The sequence below is a fragment of the Cucurbita pepo genome, chromosome LG08, assembly GCF_002806865.2.
Source record: "Cucurbita pepo subsp. pepo cultivar mu-cu-16 chromosome LG08, ASM280686v2, whole genome shotgun sequence".
Taxonomy (NCBI): domain Eukaryota; kingdom Viridiplantae; phylum Streptophyta; class Magnoliopsida; order Cucurbitales; family Cucurbitaceae; genus Cucurbita; species Cucurbita pepo.
In genome coordinates, this window is record NC_036645.1 from 2,239,999 (window position 1) to 2,261,431 (window position 21,433).

A 21,433-nucleotide genomic window follows, 5' to 3' on the forward strand; every position below is an offset into this window, starting at 1 on the left:
TTAAGGGCTCAGCGTCCTCGCTAGCACTTGTTCCTTTCTCCAATCGATGTGGGACCCCCACCAAATCCACCCCCCTTCGGGGCCCAGCGTCCTTGCTAGCACATCACCTCGTGTCTACCCTCCTTTGGGGAACAACTTCCTCGCTGACACATCATCCAGTGTTTGGCTTTGATACCATTTGTAACGGCCTAAGCTCACCGCTAGCAGATATTGTCCTTTTTGGGCTTTCCCTTTTGGGCTTCCCCTCAAGGTTTTTAAAACGTGTATGCTAGGGAAAGGTTTCCACACCCTTATAAAAGGTGTTTCGTTCTCCTCCCCAACCGATGTGGGATTTCACGAAACTATTTTGTTATTCATACTATTGAGGTGTTCTGTTAAATTTTCTTTGATAAAACTTGGTTCTTTGGATTATCTTTTGATTTCCCTTTTTGGTTCTGGCTTGGAGTCTCCCATGGAGTCGATTTGATACCGAGTTTTTGCTGAATGAAGTTAAACTCTTGTTGTAGTGCCCAATTACTCACTGAATGGTGCAGTCCAGGCCCCGCGAGAGTTTGCAACCCCAGTTGTCAAAGAAAATGGTCACGTCGATAACCGCAAGTTTGTCGAGCAGCAACTGCAGCAAGTTCCTGAGCCAAAAAGCATTATAGAGGAAAGTACAGCAGACGTAAATTCTATCCATCAGAATGCACCAACTGTTTCACCAGATCCTTCCCCTGTTTCTGTTGAAGAACATGCTGAGGAGCCCCAAAAGCAAACATATGCTTCAATTGTAAGCTTTGACATTAACAATCAATTCACCAAAGATTTAAACATATGCAGCCTTTGATGGAACTGACTTCATTTATTCTAATTTCTTTAGCTTCGAGTTGCTAAAGGACAAGAAGCGCCCGCTTCCATTGCTGCTTCTCAGTATCCAGTTAGTAAGAGCACACCATCTGCTTCAGAGAAAAACTACACTCCACCGTCCACCGCCCAGCAATTAACTACAGCTCTCCAAAATAACTCCGAAAGGGAACAGACAGGGGGCGAGTTCCCTTCTGTTGATGATGAAGGTTAGCCATGTCGTATTGTTCGTTATTCGGATCTTTAGCTATTTCTATGTGAAGTATAATCATTTTTAACCTCTATGTATGTAGGTGAAATTAAGTCTGTTTATGTAAGAAACTTGCCATCCACTGTGTCTGCTTCAGAAGTTGAGGAGGAATTCAAGCACTTTGGAAAACTCAGTTCTGATGGGGTGGTTATTAGGAGCCGCAAGGTCTATGTTCTTTTTTATCTTTTCAATGTATTTCACGATGCCTGTCTTGAATTACTCGATGCCCGACTAACTCGTGATTTCCAGGATGTTGGTTTTTGCTATGCATTTGTCGAATTTGAAGACGTCACTGGTGTCCAAAACGCTATCAAGGTTGGTTTGCTTCACTTGAAATCCTTGGAACTTAGCGTTTTCTTATTCTTTCTTTTTAGATTGAACTTTTACTTTTTGCTTNCTTTTGTGTAATATTGTAACAGCCCAAGCCCACCGCTAGCAGACATTGTCCTTTTTGGGCTTTCCCTTCCGGACTTCCCCTCAAGGTTTTAAAACGCGTCTCTTAAGAAGAGATTTCCACACCCTTATAAAGAATGTATCGTTCCCCTCTCCAACCAATGTGGGATCTCACAATCCACCCCCTTGGGGGATAGTGTCCTCGCTGACACACTATCGGGTGTCTAACTCTGATACCATTTGTAACAGCTCAAGCCCACCACCAGCAGATATTGTCCTCTATGAGTTTTCCCTTCTAGGCTTCCCCTTAAGGTTTTAAAACGCATCTGTTAAGGAGAGGTTTCCACACCTTTGTAAAGATTGTTTTGTTCTCCTTTCCAACTAATATGGGATCTCACGAACATCCACCCATAATTTTTTGAACTAAAAAATTGCCTGATCAACCCTTACCTTATTAGATTCTGATTAGCAGTTCTTTTTTCCTCTTTCCAGGCAGGTACTGCTCAGGTTGCTGGGCGTCAAGTATACATCGAGGAGCGGAGAGCGAACAGCAACGTCCCACACCAAGGAGGAAGTATGCATTCTTTCACAATGTATCTCTTTAGAATTTTGATGTTGATACTCTTATCTTCCAATTCAAAGTACATGCATCTGCTGATACCCTGATATGATAGACCATGTGATGGCTTTGCTGCTGCTTTGTAACATCCAAACCCACCGCTGCTTTGGCCTGTTATGTATCGTCGTCAGCTTCACTATTTTAAAATGCATCTGTTAGGGAAAGGTTTCCCACACCCTTATAAGGGATGATTCGTTCCCGTCTTCATCTATGGGGACCTCACAATCCACCCCCTTGATGGCCTAACGTCCTCGCTAGCACCTCGTCTAGTGTTTGGCTCTGATACCATTTGTAACAGCCACTTAAAACACAGTGGGCTTAGGCAATTTCAAATGGTATCAGAGCCAGACGTTTGGCGGTGTGCCAATGAAGACACTGGACTCCCATGGGGTGGATTGTGAGGTTCCACATCGGTTGGAGAGGGAAACGAAGCATATTCTTATAAGGGTGTGGAAACTTCTCCTTAACAGACGCGTTTTAAAACAGTGAGGCTGACGGCGACATGTAACGGGCCAAAGCGGACAATATCTACTAGCGGTGAGCTTGGGTTGTTATATGTTTTGTCTATCTGCTGCTTACGAATGAACGTGTGGAACGACATGACGTTCTTAATACCTTATTCAGCTTTAGTTTTGAATTCCTTATTTGAACTGGCTTTCATTATGAGCAGGAAGGGGTGGTAGAGGAAGAGGTAGCTATCACACAGAGTCTTCTAGGGGGCATCATTCTAGCTCTCGGAGTTACAATACAGGAGTTCGAGACGGAAGCGACCGTGAGTATATCAGACCGAGAGGCAACGGCTTCTATCGACCTACTACTCGACAGGACAAAGTGAACCACAGCCACCAAATATCAAGAAATGGAGAAAGTCCATCAGAGTCATCATAGCTCATCGTTTAGCAAAGCAACAGTTTTGGTTCTAGCATTATCAACAGAGGCACACTCACATTACCACCTTGAAGAATAATTTGAGTCAGTTTAAGCTAATATTATTTGTCTAAGGGAATATGAATTGCATCATTATTTTTTCCATTGGGTTTCTTGATTTAAACAACATTTCATGAAACTCACTGCATTTCCTCATTGTTTTAAATATAATCAAATTTTGTCTCTACCTCTCTTGTGTTCATACCCGTCGTCTCTTTTCCCCTTTGGCGTTTTTTTGGATCGGATTCCTTACGAACAACTTCACCCCATTTACTCACTCGCTTATCTCTTCCATGGTTAAGTTTCATGCATTTTGTGTCGGTATTTCTGCTTAGCTCAGGGTCTCTATTTCTTCATTTTGTTATGCTTTGTCTGGATTGTGTCTATTTCTTCAGAATCTCTCACAAGTAGCTACTCTTGATTAGAGTGTTGATTAGAGTTTTGTGAGTGCTGGCTTATCTTTTATCATCTTTTATCATCTTTTATCATCTTTTATCATGTCAAGCATCAAAAGTTGAGTGAGATTGTTCCTAGGATTATTTGTCATGTTCAGTAAAAGGTGTGTCGTCCAAACATGTTTTTTGTTTCTCAGGTGGAAATGTCGGAGATGAGATCCATCGTAAGTAGACAGATTTGAAGTTTTTTGTGTTCTTCTCATGCAAGGCTTAATGGGAATGCCAAATCCAATCTCAAGTCAAATGATGTCATAGTAGAAGCTGATAAAAATAAAATAAAAAACAACTTGCAAAACAGGTGTCTTGTGGAAGAAAATTGAAGCTGACAGGGTTTGTTTGGTCGTTTCTTTGTTCTACGAGATCCCATATTGGTTAGAGAAGGAAACGAAGCACTGCTTCTAAGGGTGTAAAAACCTCTCCCTAACAGACGCGTTTTAAAACCGTGAGGCTGATGACGATACACAACGGGTCAAAATAAACAATATCTACTAGTAGTGAGCTTGAACTGTTACAAATGGTATCAGAGCCAGACATTGGGTGGTGTGGTGTGCCAACGAGGACGCTAGGCCCCTAAGGAGGTAGATCTACTAGCTGGTGAGTTTGAACGGTTACAAGTTCAATGTGGTCTGATTAATGCCAAAGAGAAGCCACCTCCGTCCACGATCGGTGCTTCAAGTGTGTATGTGATTCTTACACCAAATGGTAAATTTTATATGGGAGAGGTGGTACGCCTTTGCCTTGTTATTTATTATATTTATGTTCTTTCATTTATTATATTTATGTTCTTTCAAGCTTGTCATGGCAGTAGGAAACATTGGTGTGAGTCATTGACTCATTTTGTACATGCCTGAATTCATTTCTGTCTCATTGAATTATACTGAACTATCACCTCCCTTCCCTGTCACAGACTGATGATCTAGAGGGTCAAGTCCATTCACATCGTTTGAAAGAATGAATGTGGGATGCTTTGTTCGTTTATTTTATGATCCCAGGGAAGTGCTTGGCTTGCTAACTCAAAACTCCTCTCATCAATCGACTTCCTGATCACAAGTTCCAGCTAACTAATGTTGCTGATGAAAATGTGACTCATATCAGATAATGTGACTATTTGATCGTAATGTCGTATAAATTTGATCGTAACTAACTTCTTTTCATCAAATTTAATCTTGCAAATACTTAATTTCATCGAATTGAATCTCAAACTTTGAATAAGTGACGAACAATGAAGACTCAAGAGGTGTTTTCATATTCGGTTCGATATTTCTAAGTACTGTGAGACACAATGGTCGTTTATCACAATTAGGTCTTAAGAAGAGTACTAATTTCACTCATGCTGAGTCGAACCGAATAACAATTTCAAGATTAAACCAACCGACCAACCAAATTAAGCACGAGATTAACAAACCAACAAATCCTTGCAAGGGAAAAGAAAGCAATAAAGAGAAAGGAGAGTAGATTAACTCATTTTCAGTTGGTTAATTCTGTGTGTATGTACAAATAAATGTCGATGCACTGCCTGTAAAAGAAAGAAAAAGAGGGTGACCAATCCAAGCCAAGCCAAGTCAAGCCTAGAGATGAATGAATGAACAACTTCANGGGGGGGGGGGGGGGGGGGGGGGGGGGGGGGGGGGAAGAAAGTGACCCAAATAGAGAGACACAAAGGGTTTAAGAGACACAAATGGAGAAGAGAGTCTGATAGAAATATGTGACATTATCAAGCCAAGAGCCAGAAGTTTCTGTGGGTTTTGGTGTTCAAAAGATAGCCTGCATTTTGACCCTTCTTTTGCACAGCAACACAAGTGCAATTGCTGTTCTCTATCAAATACTCAGCTGTGTCCAACATTTTTGCCACTCCTGCCCGTTTATATCTGCATTTAATAAAATTCATAAACCAAAACTGTTCATCCTGTTCATCCAGTTCATCAAAACTAACTCATAAATTATCTTAAATTGCCCAACTTCAACATAATTCATGCTTTCTTGGTTTGATTCCAACCCCTTTACCTATATATAATACAATATTTTGTTTCGATATTCAATTCACACAAAAGACACACAGAAAGGCCCTAAAAACCTTCACAAAAACGCTTCTGTCCAACCCGAAAAAGATAACGAATTTACACTCAAGTCCCACCAACAGAAACACTCAGCATGGGTATGGATCTTCAAGAAAATTACTCTATCAATGGAGGCCNCGTCCTCCGGCGATGCTACCATGCACAGTAGCCGCCGGCGATGGAGAGAAAACAACAAAAAGAGAGAGATCAGGGTGTGGATGTGAAGGAAAGGCAGAATCAAAAGCGAGAAGGAGAAGCAATATGAGGTGGTCATTTTGGTTTTAGTCGGTTTCAAAACAAAACTATATCAACAAATTAGGGTCTCTGCCTCTTGGCCTCTGCTCTTCCTCCATTTTTTTTTTATTTTTTTGGGACCAACGCTTCTTCTTCCTTCCGCCNCCCTTTACCTATATATAATACAATATTTTGTTTCGATATTCAATTCACACAAAAGACACACAGAAAGGCCCTAAAAACCTTCACAAAAACGCTTCTGTCCAACCCGAAAAAGATAACGAATTTACACTCAAGTCCCACCAACAGAAACACTCAGCATGGGTATGGATCTTCAAGAAAATTACTCTATCAATGGAGGCCAAGGGTATGTATTAATTTCATGACAGAGTAAGATTAATGTTTACATCTTTTTTTCTCTGTTTTGAGCTATCAAAATGTCTATTTCAAATCAATACATACTTTATCTTAATCAATACATACTCAAATCAACAATTCGATACACATTATCTTAACCAAGCTAACGTACATAAGTCGAATAATACTCGAGCCAACAAGTCGATACACACATTATCTAATCCACCCTAACATGCTTTGACTTCAATACGTGCTCCGAGCTAATACACATTATCTTAACCAATCTAACATACTTGACTTCAAACAATGAGCATAGGTAGTTAAAGCATATACCCNCCATTTTTGCTTCCTTCTGATTCGGTCATCGTCTTCTCCGATCTTCCCGCCATTTCTTCCACTCATCAAACCCTAATTTTTCTGATTTTCCAATCTCCTAAATCTTTGCTCAACTCACACCCCTTAAAACCAACATAATTTACCTTTCAAATATTGTTTTTTTCTTTACTTTAAAATTTTGAAAAAAATAGGTGAAATGACAAATCTACCCTTTTAAATCTTTTATTAAAAATTTGAAAAATAGGTGAANTCAATACGTGCTCCGAGCTAATACACATTATCTTAACCAATCTAACATACTTGACTTCAAACAATGAGCATAGGTAGTTAAAGCATATACCCTGCCTCGAGAGGTCAAAGATTTGATCCATATAATGTTATTTACCCAAAAAATGAGTTAATACACACATTGGAAACTATCTCATTCAACAAATAAGCCCTAAAATAGTTAATAGAAAAGCTTAGAAACCAATGAAGAACAACAAGATTGATAAACGAAATGGATTAAAACCTAGAATTAATTTCGATGTTAAAAAGAAGAAGATGTGGAGAATATTCCTACGATATTTTGATGAAGGGAAGAAGACAAACCCTAAGATCGCTGTGGAGAGACTTCGCCTCTGCCCTATGACTAGCAGATCAATATCGAGGGCCTTAGTTTGAGCCATGATCATGGCAGCTTTATCTTTGCCTTCCAATTCAACCCTCGCCGTCCGCACATTCAGTTCCGGACGAGCAACCTTGCATACCTTCTTCATCTCCTTAAGAAAATCGACATCCATCGGTCCTCCTCCTCCGGCGTCGGAGGCGGCGTTGTCAGTGGGAGTGGCAGTATTGGCGGGTCCACCATTAGGCCTCTTAAGGAACGTAGTAATAGCGTTTTTCCAAGAATTAGGATTGTCGACATGGAGAAGAATGACCTCATCGCAATCAATGACAGCATGCGAAAGCGAATACTGGAGCGCGGCAGCGGACTCTCGAGTGGGGTCGACGACTACCATGACCTTTTTAGGTGTGGTGTTGGACGCCGTAGTCGTATTAGTTGTAATCCGCCCTCCTCCCATGGCTGCCGTCCTCCGGCGATGCTACCATGCACAGTAGCCGCCGGCGATGGAGAGAAAACAACAAAAAGAGAGAGATCAGGGTGTGGATGTGAAGGAAAGGCAGAATCAAAAGCGAGAAGGAGAAGCAATATGAGGTGGTCATTTTGGTTTTAGTCGGTTTCAAAACAAAACTATATCAACAAATTAGGGTCTCTGCCTCTTGGCCTCTGCTCTTCCTCCATTTTTTTTTTATTTTTTTGGGACCAACGCTTCTTCTTCCTTCCGCCATTTTTGCTTCCTTCTGATTCGGTCATCGTCTTCTCCGATCTTCCCGCCATTTCTTCCACTCATCAAACCCTAATTTTTCTGATTTTCCAATCTCCTAAATCTTTGCTCAACTCACACCCCTTAAAACCAACATAATTTACCTTTCAAATATTGTTTTTTTCTTTACTTTAAAATTTTGAAAAAAATAGGTGAAATGACAAATCTACCCTTTTAAATCTTTTATTAAAAATTTGAAAAATAGGTGAAATGACAAATCTACCCTTTTAAACACCAAATATATAATCATTTTTTTTTCTTTTTTAATTTTATTCTCCTTGTAAGTCTCCCCTCAATTCCTATAAGCAACCTATAAGAGTTCAGTCATAATTTCAGGTTGGTTGGATCGGTAACTTTGAGTTCATAATATAATCCAACCCTCTATTTCCAAGTCAATGTTCAGGTTATTTTATTATTATTAAAATATAATTATTTACTGTATGTGTTACATTAATAATTAAAAATTCATAAAATTTATATATTTTATAAATAATTTAAATATCAAATATTTATAAATCAAATGTCAACTCTATTCTATTTTCATGTTTGTGGCATTGACCAAACCAACCTGATTTTATTTGTTTTTTAAAAATTCAACGATTTAGTTAAATTAACACAAATTTCAAACAGAAATTAATTTCTAATTTTATTTTTCATAAAATGTTTTTTAATTTGAAATCAAAGAGGTTGGCTACCCACACTGTATCGCACAGTTCATTAAAACAACAAAAATAATAATTTTAACAAAAATGAATAAATTTATAAATATTTATTAAAACTTTTCTCTCTTTTTAGTACCAAATTTGAGTTCTAATATATTCCGTTTAAACTCCTTAATCCAATAAGATCAACGACTTGAAGAACCCTAACTTCTTCGTGCCCGAGATATAAAAGATTCACTCATCATCCAAGCACAGCTCAATTAATTCTTGGAGGTCGAAATGCACGACCTTCCACCCCACATTTATTGAGAGTCAAAAAGACAAGTTTCGAGAAGACAACGAGATACCCACAAGTCAATAAGATTTTAAAATCCTTAAATTTTCAAATTTTAAATTTCGAACTTCAAAGGTCAGAAATCAAGCACGAAGATCTAATATCGATCTCATGTACTAGGACGACGAAAACCTCCCAACCAACCAACAAACAAACAAACAAACCCATTAATATAATTCAATGCATTCATTGAAGACCATACTAATAGCCCTCACTCACACAAAGGCCTAAATGAAACACTATAATGCCATCGGCTCCATTAAACATCATAAGACTGAACCTTTTACACCTCATGAATGCATACCTTTATATGGTGCTCTGATGATGATGCTGCTGCTGCTGCTGCTGCTCATGACACCATCAGGACCATCCATCCAACAATGAGCTGCTGATTCAAAACATATGAGAGAGAAGCAGAAGAGAGAGAGAGAGGGGAAGAACAGAGACTTCAGCTGTACATCTGAAAGAAATTACTGTACAGAAGTACAATTTTTTGAGCCGATTATGGGCTTTTGGTAAATTACAGGCTATGAAAAGTAAAAACTCAATTTCATGCTTACAAGCTTGGGAAACAGTTTTTCACCTCTTAAGCTTCCCATGAAAATTCTGTATCTAAAGGCTTAATCCGAAAGCCTGAAATCTGTGGAGTTTTTATTATTACTGCACTGCCATGGTTTGGGTTCAGTTTCAGAAGTTCATACACTCTGTTTTTTTTCTTCTTCTCTTCTTCTTCTTCTTCTTCTTCATCATCCATTGAAAAGCTTGGCAGTGGCTTCTTTTAAACATCTCTGAGAGAACAACATTGAATACAACAACGACAATACAGTATTTCAAGTCAAAAAGGTTATGAATTACTTGATATGGAAGCTGAAACAAGTTCGCGGTGGCGGTGGTGATAGCTAGAACCATCCTTGGCCGTGACTTCGAAAGATTTTTAAGACAAAAGATTCCAACTCCCATCTGCGTAGGTAGTTCATTTGAAGAATTGATGTTAGTAAAGAGATCAGAATCAATGGCTTGATGATGATGCTGGGTTCATTTCAAATATGCATACAAGCAAATGAGCAGGCCCTTCTGCTATTAAGGATTGTTTATTCATCCAAGACAAGAAATGATGATAGCAAAATCAATGATGGTGCATCAGAATGGCTATCAATCTGATGATATATAGACAATTACTAACTGAATGAAAATGCTTTCCATAGATTTACCTACCTATTAGCTTCATAGATTAAACACAAACAAAGAAATCATTGACCCCAAGATTCTCCTTTGCAAACCAAACCGAAAAAATCTTCTGCATAAGTTAATCGTTTTAGTAAGAATTCATTTTTTTCTACGACAATGATCGTCTGGAAAACGAAATTCTCAGTATGCCATCGTAATCTCCTTTCCATCAAAAGCTTATAGAACCTGTCATTTCTATCAGGATCAAGAACAAGATCATAGTAGGCAAATAATGCTGATATTGACTCGTATCGCATTGATTAAAGGCTTTTATCACTAGCATAGTAATACCGTGGTATTTTGAACCTGGCTAGATAAAATTATGGTATGATTCACCTTTAAACGAATTTTTCTGTCATATCAAAATCACAACTATAAGTTTTGGTGAATTATTAGCAATAATAGAAAATTTCACCCATTCCTTTGGGAACCTTCCTCGTCATTATCATCGTCATTTAGATCTTCTAAACGTCACAAACCTCTTAGACATCCTTTTTTTTTTTTTAATAACATTTCGTTCCTTCAACTTTCAGTTCTGTTGAGTGTTGCCTAAATGATAACAGATTCAAATTGAACAGAGAACCATTTCATGAAAGCATTTTCACTTCAGAACCTCAGACTAGACTATCCCAAGAGAAACGAACACAACAGTCAACTCGCATAAATTCAGAAGAAAATCATAATAAAACCAATCGTGTAAGAAGAATATTGTAATCAGGTAATTTAAGTAAACTTCAACAAGTATGTCAACTCCGCACAGAAAGGTGTTCAACAAAACTGAAATTAACCAGTAAAGTACAACCACTAATACTAGAACAGATGAACTATTGGAATTTATCCTATAAGGACTGTAGAACGAGAGAATGACAGATGGCGGGGTCCGACTACCTAAATGCTTCAATCAAATAGAACACGAAAATTCCCAGAACAAGGATCAAAGAAATCAGCTGTAGATCCATCGCCCTACCATAAGATGGGTTAATATCAAAGTTGATGGATGCATTACTATAATAACATAAAAAGTACCACCAGAAAGATAGATCTATAAATAAATAGCACTTTGAATAAAAGTTATGTAATTGACGCTGAAGGGATATCATAAGACACACAAAAACACAGAGCAGAAGTTGATCAACTGCAATATAAGATGAACCGAGAGTCTATTTTAATTATAAATCATACAAAGTGGGGAAGAATTTGGTTACCTTGGTTCATTGATCTCAGCATTCGTAGCTGCCCATACTCAAAATTAATAACCTTTTCAAACTTAGTTACAGATGGCAAGTTTCCCTGACCATTCATCAGCCACACCATAGTCAATGCTAAGTTCCCTCAGAGGAGGGATATTCTCCATTGCAAACAACATAAGGTGAGGAAACATCAAATTATTATGATCATATAACACGAACTGGACCAACACGTTTGGCGATGTACTATGGCTTATATAACAAGCAACATTTCTCATTCTGGACACATCCATCGCGAAATCCAGAGGAGGAACAGAGGGGTATGATGGCCGCACATAATTAGAATATATTTGAGATAGATCGCCCCATTCTGCCCATCTATCCGAAAAACGATTTGGATATATTAATGTATCACCATTCATAGAAAGAACTTGAGCCTGTTCCCTCGTGAGGACAACTCCTGCATATTCACATATAAAAGCACCAGCAGGTATCAGGTCCAAGGATCTAACGCCCCAACCTGTTTCCCTGGACCTAAACACTTCAAGTCTGTGCTTCAATCCCTTCTGTGAAACACGATTCCGACATTGAGGGGGGCATTGACAGAAGGGTCCGCATTCGAAAATTATCGGTTTTCCTCTCACTAGACATCCATTTTGATCATAAGCAAACTCCCCACCGTTTTTCATAGCACAAAAGCAATCATGAACACAACCTGAAACACAACTGCATCCAGTACCGCTTCCTGATTGGTGAAAGGCGAACGGCGGAAACACAGTCCCAACAAGATACTCATAATACAATGGTTCTTGATCGTTGTCAATATCATTGAAGAGGAGAACTGGAACAGCCTCCTTCTTCATTGAAATATCGAGACTGAGATAACCAGAAGGCCTCAAAGACAATGGTTTAGACCTGAGATTCTCTGCAAATTTCAAAATGGAGCTACCCATTTCGGCTTGACCATCAATCCTTAGAAGCTTAAACTTGTAAACACCAAAACCAGACTTCCCCACGTCAAACCAACATTCGAGAATTCTATATAGACCATCGTATACATAAATCTTACTTGTTACACTGCCGGCGTACTTCATACCTCGTATTACCCTCACTTCAATCCCGTAGTGCATGCTTCTCTCCAGTGCAAGGTTCCCACCTTCAAGCTTCTGGTGCATACATTGTTTTGAAAATTTGTCTTGCCCACCATGACCCGTATAGATTATCGTGTCTCCAGAATCCTCATCGTCCTCATATCCACCAGAAACAATCACGCTAGTGGCAATTGGCTCGCCGTTGGAGCTCTGACTCGCAGGAACATAGTCAATTCCAGCTTGAGCCTGACCGTGCAATCCAACAACACACAATTCCATCCTAAAGAAGAACAGATCGCCAATGTGCACTCCAGGAATCGAACCAACAATCCGTTTGTCGCGATTCAGCCACAGACCGCGCTCTCTCATCAAGGACGAAGCTCTCAAATCACTCCGAAGTCGCCGGATTAGTCCCGAACTCTTCTCCTCCTCCGGCATGGATAACACGCGCAACGAATCAAAAACCATCCTGGTTCGTCTCACCACATCTCGGAAATACCTCTGGTCATCAACCCCAAGATCAGTCACTCTCACAAGTTCAGAAGATCTTTTATCATACCTCCTCTTAGAAACGACCATAGTAGACACATGATTCTCATCAGGAACCGGGACAATTGCCCGAGAATCAGGATCCACAACTTCAACATCCCCATTGCTCTCAGATCCTTTACCAAAAGCAGTCCTAAACAGCTGAGAAATGCGGTAAAATTCGGAATAAACATTGTCCTTATCAGAAGAAATGGACGAAGACTGAGAAAACAGGTGATGATTCTGGTCAGAAAAAGGTGTACGAGCAAAATCCGAGTTAGAGAAAAAATTCGAAGAAGTGCTCGACAAGAAACGTTCCTGAACTGGTTGGGATTGTTGGGTCACCGGAGTCTGATAAACATCGTCGAACGGCTCGAGCTTCGGCTCCAATTTAGGGGTCAACAACCTGCCAGTTTCAACAAATTTATTGACAGAAGAGTTGATTGTGGCTGATTTAGGGGAAGTTGCGGCCGCCATTACAGCAGTAGATGGGTCGGGCAGAAGATTGAGGTCCAGAAAGGGAATAGGAGAATCCATTGCGGTAGCAACGTCCGAATCTTTCCAAGCACTAGAATCACGGAGGTCTGGACATGGAAGATCGCTTTCCGGTCAGGTTCTGCTAGGGTTTTGCAGAGAGATCAGTGTGAGCTTCCATGGCGTAATTTGAAGGCATAACCAAAATTCGAGCACAATTTGCAAGAACTCAGCTCCTGATTTTTGCTTTTTATTTCCCTCGACTTTTCATTTTCAAGCCTCATTTCCATTTCTTGCCTTCCATTTTCGTACGATATTATGCTTTTATCTCCTCTCCCTCCTCTATTTACCTTTCTTCACCCCCACTCACTAAAACCTACCCTTAATTTTACCTCCGTAAAAAAAACTTTACCTCAAATCTAAACTTTTATTAGAAAATAATCATTTTTAAATATACTAATTATTTATATTTTTTTCTTAATTACTGTATATCATTTTTACACATTTATCCATTTTTATACTCTATTATTCATAGATGTAAATTATATTACTACCAAAAAACTACCCCAAGTTTCGAGGATATTTTAGTCTTTTCACATAGTAATTAAATATGTATTTTTTGTATTAATATATATTAATTAATATAAATTCATTCAAAAAAAATGGATATTATACTTAATTCATATAAATAAATAAATAAATAAATAAAATGTATATGTCTTGGGTTCGGTTGTTATAACATTATGAACTGTCTCGGGTTCGATAGGATCGTTTCGTTGTGGAGCTACGAAGGTCGAGGACGAGACCATTTTGATGTCGAGTCGGGGAATACGAACATAATTCCTAAAATAACCTTATGTGTTAATTTGAGTCTGGTGAAAATATTTTTTTACTGTGGTAAACTAATTGTCTGATGGCGTTTTTTTTCATGCTTATAGTTTAAGCCATAGTTATGGAAATGATGATCCTTCGTTTTCTCGTACTTGTTACCATAATTGTGGTTTGTTACCATATTTGAATTCTCGATATGTCACTGATATCGTTTGTTAATTTCTCTTTATCGTTAAAACAAGACAAAAACATCATGCAACGGTTTCAAATAAAACGTATTCGGAATTAAAGGAATAAAACTACCAATTTGTCCCGACCCATCACGAGAAAAACTTTAGTCGATTATTTTATATCATACGTTATAACAGAAACCACGTGAAAGACGAACTTTCTCGAGTAGGGTTGTCGTTTATACTTTTTATAAAAATATTATAAATTAAAAAAACTCATCATATAATTAAATTATAAATAATTATAATTTATTTATATAAAAAAAACCAAAATTTTAAATCTCAAATTTTTTCGCATAAGACAAACTTTCCCAATGTTCGGCATCGATTATTCCGAGGAATTGAGTATCCATATTTAATTAATTATAATTAAAAATAAATTTAAATTTGGGGAATTAAAATTAAAGCTTAAAAACTCATTAAATTAATATAAAAAATTTAAAATTTTATTTGATGCCATAAATTAATAATTAGGTTTATAATTTAAAGTATAATTATATTTAAATTTTAATTTAAAAAGTATATTAAAATAATATATTTAGTATCTATTAATATTCCGAAAATATATATTCTTATCGTATCTTTTACAACACGAAAACTATTATAATTATTTAAATTAATTTAAATAAAATTTTCCTTTTAAAAATAAATGAAATTTAATTAGTAATTAATTTATCTTTAAATATATTTTCTAACTTAGACTTAAAATTGTGATTTAACTATAGTAATTAAAATAGGCATATGATTTTGAATGTAATTATTTAATATCGAATTTATTTATAATTTAATATATAATTTTAGAAAAAATAATTGTTATGAAAAATATAATAATCGAAAATTCGGAAAATAAGAATTAAATTTTAAAATTTTAATTTGAAAATATGATTTTTATTATTATTATTATTTATTTAGAAAAGTTGAAAGTCAAAAATGAAAATTAAAAAGATTTACAAAATAGAGTTAAAATTCTTTCGGTGTCACTTTTTACTTTTGACCGTCTAAGTGGAATCGAAGGCAAAAACAATCGGTAAAATGTTTATTAACTTTTAAAAGTAGTATCAATATCGTTAACCTTTATAAAAAAAAATCTAAAAATTCTTATTATCAATATTATAGATAGAAATCGTCTCTATATAACTTAATGATTATGTCATTTTTTAAATTTCAAGGAGAAGTAATTTAGAAATTTAAACGAATTAAAATGTGTAGATAAAAATTAATAATATACTTTTTTCTCGATTAATTACTAAAGCGGGGCCTTTTTCAATTATTAAATCGAATTTTTTCAATATTAAAATAAATAAAGAGATTAATTGACATCTAAATTAAATTAATAAGAAAATAAATATTGATTAGTTATTTTTGTTTACAAAGAAAAAGTAAAACGGGGATGTAGCTCAGATGGTAGAGCGCTCGCTTAGCATGCGAGAGGTATGGGGATTGATGGCCCCGCATCTCCACTTTTAACAGATTTTCCGTGTCTTTTTCTTCCGTCCATATTTTATTTGATTAAAAGTAATTTTTATAATAAAATTATTTTCCAATTTACTGTAATTTTGAAAAAGTATTGAATTTATTTGGTAATTTGTTTATTTTTATTTTAAAAAGTAAAGTATGACTTTTAAGACAGTCTTCAAAAAATTGAAAGAATTTATTATTTTGCTAACAAAACTGCCCGTCTAGCTCAGTTGGTAGAGCCTTGTGGTCGTGGGTTCGAACCCCACGGTGGGCGTTCACTACTAAAAGATTATTTATTGTTTTTTTTTTCTTTTCCTTCTGTAGATTATCATATTTACAGTTTAATGTTTTTCGGTTGACAATGAAAATAATTATTTAGACTTTTTTTTTTTCTTTTTGAAATTTTACTTTTTTTTTTTTTTTTTGAGATNTTTTTTTTTTTTTTTTCGAGATTTAAATTGATAAAATTATTAGTTTAAAGATTTTTATTGATACATTTGTTGTAGAAGAATTCCAGTCCCTTCTTTTCGTTCTACAAATGACTCAACTTTCAAGTAAAATCCTAATCACTCAAACCAACTTCGGAACTTATTTTTCCTTTTTCACGAAATCCATCAATACGTCTTCTACCATCTCCAAGAGTCGGGATCATGGTGTCAACTCAAAATTCGCCTTCAAAAGATGAAGAACTTCACCAAGCGTAGATGCTTTAAAATCTGGTTCAAGATCCGTGTTGGCATAATGCTCCGAGTTGTACCTTCCTGTTTCGTCTAGCAAACATGTGAACGCTCCCGCTTGCTTGCCACATCCAATCTGTATGATAGGAGAGGAAGTCAATCTTTCACATGTAAGGGAAAACTATAAATGTACCAAGATCATCATCTTGGTTGAAAACCTAATGAATAATAAAAAAGAATACACTCACATCATCTTTGAGGCTATCGCCAACCATAATGACTTGGTTAGGTAGGACGTCCCAAGAAGAGCAGATATGAAGTAGCGGAGCGGGATTTGGTTTATATGAACCAAATTCCCTGCTTAATGCTGGATGAAATGTCCACTGCGGCCATAGCAAGTGAAAGAACATGAGGGCTTCATGAGGATACACGGTAAACATATATAATGTACTATATCTGGTAGCATAAGCTTACAACAACGAATATCCGTATCCTAGAAAAAGAGAGATTTTTCGGAATCAAAGAAGACCCTTTTTGTAACAGCCCAAGTCTACCGCAGTAGATATTGTCTTCTTTGAGCTTTCTCTTTTGGGTTTTCCTTCGAGGTTTTTGAAACGTGTCTGTTAGGGAGAGATTTCCACACCCATATAACAGATATTGTCCTCTTTGGGTTCGGGCTTTCCCTCAAGATTTTTAGAACGCGTACGCTAGGGAGAGGTTCCCACAACCTTATAGTAGATATTGTCCTCTTTAGGCTTTTCCTTTCGGGCTTTAAAACACTGCTTGGGAGAGGTTTCCACACCTTTATAAAAAATGTTTTGCTCCCCTCTCCAGATCTAACACTTTTGTTCTTTTGTTTCATGAAAGGAAAGCTCGTGCAGAATTCAACCAAAGGACTTCAGCTTCCTTGAATGGATAATCTCTGAGGAGCAAGAAAGTTCAGGTGATTCGAGAGGAGCAAAATCCAGAGGCTCGACGGTGAAAACGAAGGTGGTTTTTCATCGAGGAGCAATTAGAGATTAAGGATCTTTTTTCAGCTTCTGTTTTGGCCTCTTGGGTTATCTATACTACCCATCATTAGCTCCCATATGAATATTTCACTCTTTCTTGGGCATCTATCTTTCCAAATCCAATCGAGTATGATGGGGCATAGACTTTTAAGGGCTCTTAGAGTTCTCTAAAAGAAGTGGTTTGCAAGATATTACATGAAGATGAATAAAAGGACAACAATTTAAAGCCCAGATGTCTGTAAAGCTAGAAATACCTCAATTTCTTAGAAAATAGCAATCTGGGCTAGCAACTGAGAGGAACCCAAGGCATGCAATGAAGCCAGCGTATGCAAATAATGCTCAAAGGGGTGATACATCAACAGAGAGAACTTCTTAGAGACTCTGAAATTTTCTACATACTATCGTCCTAAAGAGTAAATAAGAGTGGCGGAGCTAATGCGATACCTGAACAAGACAGATGAAATAATCTCCTAACCGTCTGACTCGGGATCCAAGCATTATTCGAGTTAATGTAAGCTCTAAGAAATTGTATTATGGCAGTTGTGATTAGGAGAAATCTCACGCGCTTAGTAGTTAAGCTCAATCCATCATTCTATTGCAGTGGAATGGTGAGATCTCATATCGGTTGGGGAGAACAACGAAGTATTCTTTATAAGGGTGTGAAAACCTCTTCCTAGCAGACGCGTTTTAAAAACCTTAAGGAGAAGCCCAAAGAGGACAATATCTGCTAGTGGTGGACTTCGGCCGCTATAGTTGGCATCAGAGCTAAACATGTGCCAGTGAAGAGATTGAGCCCTGAATAGGGGTGGACACGAGGCAGTGTGCCAGCAAGGACGTTGAGCCCCAAAGGGAGGTGGATTGTGAAATCCTACATCAGTTGAGGAGGAGAACGAAGCATTCTTTATAAGGGTATGAAAACTTCTCTCTAGCAGACGCGTTTTAAAAAACTTGAGGGGAAGCTTGAAAGGGAAAGCTTAAAAAGCACAATATCTGCTAGTGGTGGGCTTGGACCATTATAGTTGGTATCAGAGCCAGACACCGGGCGATGTGCCAGTGAAGAGATTGAGCCCTGAAGGGGGGTGGACACGAGGCGATGTGCCAGCAAGGATGCTAGACCCCGAATAGGAGGTGGATTGTGAGATCCTACTTCGGTCTGGGAGGAGACTAAAGCATTCTTTATAAGGGTGTGGAAACCTCTCCCTAGCAGACGGGTTTTAGAGATCTTGAAAGGATTCCCGAAAGGGAAAGCCCAAAAAGGACAATATGAGCTAGCGGTGAGCTTGGGCCGTTATAGGAAGACTAATTTAATTCAATTCAATCAACATATTTGAACGTCAAACTCTCTATGAACAGGCAATATCCTTAAAGCTCAACTGACACCAATTCCAAAACATAACAATATAAGAGTATAGCTGCAAATCAAGAACATAACAGATAGCCTTACAAGAAACTTCAGTAAACTTACACCAAAACGCTTATGAAAAATATCAACAGCTTCCTTTACATTACGAGTGATTAGTCCCCTCCTGACATGGTGCAAAGGATAACATATGAACTTATGAACACAGAAAAGGGATACAGAAAGCAAAGTCATCTCCACAGGCGTTTGCAGAACAATAATCCTAGCCATGGGGAGCAGCAAAATCGTGCTATTTAGCATCTTAAATTCTTTTCTAGAGCCCAAACAACTTGAATCCACAAATATATCAATCAGTCTGTTTGAAACTCATATGCAGTAAATAGCAAAATTTCAGTTCAGCATCTTCCCAAATAAGTTCAAAAGAACTATCAGTGTGTTTATGATTCTACCAACGTTTAATTATGTTACAATAACATATCGGCGCATGATCAATGAGAGAAATGAAAGAAGAAGAACAAGAAACTGTTTACCTTATATTCTTGGAATCAAGAAATGTACAAAGCTCTGCAGCACCTGCACGTATAATCATCAAGAATTTGGTTGAACACATTACCAAGTAACATGGAATCTGGACGGGTAAATTCTCCCATCTATTTAAGCAGCTGAGACAAATGCGTTAGCGATCAGAATCGTTGAAATCAGAAGAAGTTAAGCCCTGTACTGACCGGGCATAATTTGCAGGCGTTCGATTCCCTGGCGTTCGAAATCGGCGATTACCTCATACGCCCTCCGCTGCTTCTCCGGTGCCCAACTCTGAATTATGTGCAAGATATCGATTCCCGATGGGTTTAGAGATTTGATTCTCGCGTAATCCTCATCGCCAAGCACGGATTTATACATAGCAGCGAAATCGATGACAGGTACTGTCAGAGTTCCGTCCATGTCGAAGATTACCCCCCGGAGGCGAGCCCGGCGGGCAGAGGCGGCGGAGGAGAAATTGGCCATAGCCATTGGAAATGAAGAGGGCTTTGGAGGAAAGTGGCGGCGGCATGAGTGATTGGCGGCGAAAGCAGGAAGGAAGAAGCTCCGATTGCAGCGCTGAGCTCGGAATTTCGGGTTGAAATTTTGGCTCAAATTCAACCATGTTGATGATGATAATCTCCATTTTGCAGAAATTGTTGCGGCCATTCTAAACGTGCTGAGTATTGACNTTTGCAGAAATTGTTGCGGCCATTCTAAACGTGCTGAGTATTGGGATTGTTACTACTCCCTCTTAGTTCAACTTACTTTATGTCCATTTATCCGATCCTACGAACGACATTTATTCTAATCCAGTGAATAATGGAAGAACAATTATATAAAAATCATATTTTACGAACAATTATGACATATGGTCGAAGGTGTGCAGGAGAGGCCCAAAGCCAATCCCAAGGAACAGTGAAGCTTTATAGGATATTTTCTGTCCAGCAGCTAGTCTACATCTTCACAGACATGTCTATTTCACCGAGCCTCTCTCCGAGACAATGCCCAGATCGTTACGCCTTTCGTGCGGGTCGGAACTTACCCGACAAGGAATTTCGCTACCTTGGGACCGTTATAGTTACGTCTGCCGTTCACCGGGGCTTCGGTCGTCGGCTCCCCTGTCGTCAAGTCACCAACTTCCTTGACCTTCCGACACTGGACATCGAGCAGCATTTTGAGAAAAAAACATGTTTTATAAATCATGGTGGGTGTGAGAGGAAGAACTGTGAAAGTCAACTCAAAACATGCAAGTAATAGATAGCTGGATAATTGGTGGGAAAGTTGGCTGACTATTTAGTCCCTTAGTAAGTTTGACTGCAAGTAGACATAATTTTGCTCAACAGTCATACAAAAGAAGTAATATGACTTGAAAGTAAATAAAAGGGTTTGAGTATAAGCATGATCGTGACAACGAACACCTACCTGAACAGATCGAAAAATTCAATTTAAATAGAAAATAGGGGAAAGAAGGCACAAAACCTCTAATAATTCGAACATGGGAAATGAACGGAGATACTTCTGTTATTAACTAAACAAGACAAAGACAAATATTATATTATCGTTCTCGCCCTCACCTCACATATCATTACATTATACAAACAGTATAGTATTTAACAAATATTAACGAACATTTAAAATTACATTAATACCCTTAAACTTAAAAAAAAAAACAATTATAGAAATTTATATCGTGATATATAGACAAAGATAATCAGTAGTTATTAGAGTGTAAGATGTAATTAAACGAATTTTTTTATCATATTTATAATTAATTACAAATAACTCGTAAATGATTAATTTGTATGTAATGGATGCATCAGAGAATAAATTTAAATGATAATAAATAAAAATTAATTAATTTATATAATTAGAACTCATAATATATAGGCGTTGACTTTGACTTCATTTTAATGACATCACATAAGAGCATTAAATAAGCCAAATATTTTATTATTCCAAAATATATCATAACTTTTTAAGATTATTCGGGAATAAATTAATAAA

The 21,433-nt window shown here is 37.5% G+C and overlaps 4 protein-coding genes across 9 annotated transcripts in view; 1 reads left to right on the forward strand and 3 right to left on the reverse strand.

Annotated features, from left to right (window-relative positions):
- LOC111800337 (putative G3BP-like protein) overlaps positions 1-3,219 on the forward strand; it is a 5,280-nt gene extending 2,061 nt beyond the window's left edge. For both annotated transcript variants that reach the window (XM_023683981.1, XM_023683982.1), the window contains exons 5-10: positions 507-769; positions 860-1,052; positions 1,137-1,258; positions 1,343-1,408; positions 1,979-2,060; positions 2,776-3,219. In XM_023683981.1, coding sequence (XP_023539749.1) covers positions 507-769; positions 860-1,052; positions 1,137-1,258; positions 1,343-1,408; positions 1,979-2,060; positions 2,776-2,993 — 944 coding nt within the window. In that variant the 3' untranslated portion in view covers positions 2,994-3,219. The remainder of the gene's footprint in view (positions 1-506; positions 770-859; positions 1,053-1,136; positions 1,259-1,342; positions 1,409-1,978; positions 2,061-2,775) is intronic.
- A 1,872-nt stretch (positions 3,220-5,091) lies between these two features.
- On the reverse strand, positions 5,092-8,014 carry LOC111799663. Its single transcript, XM_023683095.1, has 2 exons — positions 7,063-8,014; positions 5,092-5,355 (listed from the first exon to the last, which is right to left on the reverse strand). Exons 1-2 carry the CDS (start codon positions 7,533-7,535, stop codon positions 5,202-5,204), a joined length of 627 nt encoding a protein of 208 aa, XP_023538863.1. The 5' UTR covers positions 7,536-8,014; the 3' UTR covers positions 5,092-5,201.
- A 969-nt stretch (positions 8,015-8,983) lies between these two features.
- On the reverse strand, positions 8,984-13,637 carry LOC111800298 (histone-lysine N-methyltransferase family member SUVH9-like). 5 transcript variants are annotated; one of them, XM_023683921.1, is made up of 3 exons: positions 11,267-13,637; positions 9,418-9,794; positions 8,984-9,219 (listed from the first exon to the last, which is right to left on the reverse strand). In XM_023683921.1, the coding sequence occupies exon 1, from the start codon at positions 13,402-13,404 to the stop codon at positions 11,329-11,331; it is 2,076 nt and encodes a 691-aa protein (XP_023539689.1). In that variant the 5' UTR covers positions 13,405-13,637; the 3' UTR covers positions 8,984-9,219; positions 9,418-9,794; positions 11,267-11,328. The 5 variants fall into 5 exon arrangements, with proteins under 5 accessions (XP_023539689.1, XP_023539691.1, XP_023539688.1 ...); XM_023683923.1 differs by having other exon boundaries at positions 8,984-9,222; XM_023683920.1 differs by lacking the exon at positions 8,984-9,219 and having other exon boundaries at positions 9,267-9,794.
- A 2,683-nt stretch (positions 13,638-16,320) lies between these two features.
- On the reverse strand, positions 16,321-20,218 carry LOC111799547 (haloacid dehalogenase-like hydrolase domain-containing protein At2g33255). The gene is made up of 6 exons (XM_023682904.1): positions 20,128-20,218; positions 19,633-20,081; positions 19,438-19,480; positions 19,013-19,073; positions 16,786-16,920; positions 16,321-16,673 (listed from the first exon to the last, which is right to left on the reverse strand). The coding sequence occupies exons 1-6, from the start codon at positions 20,139-20,141 to the stop codon at positions 16,509-16,511; spliced, it is 867 nt and encodes a 288-aa protein (XP_023538672.1). The 5' UTR covers positions 20,142-20,218; the 3' UTR covers positions 16,321-16,508.
- Positions 20,219-21,433: the final 1,215 nt, after the last annotated feature.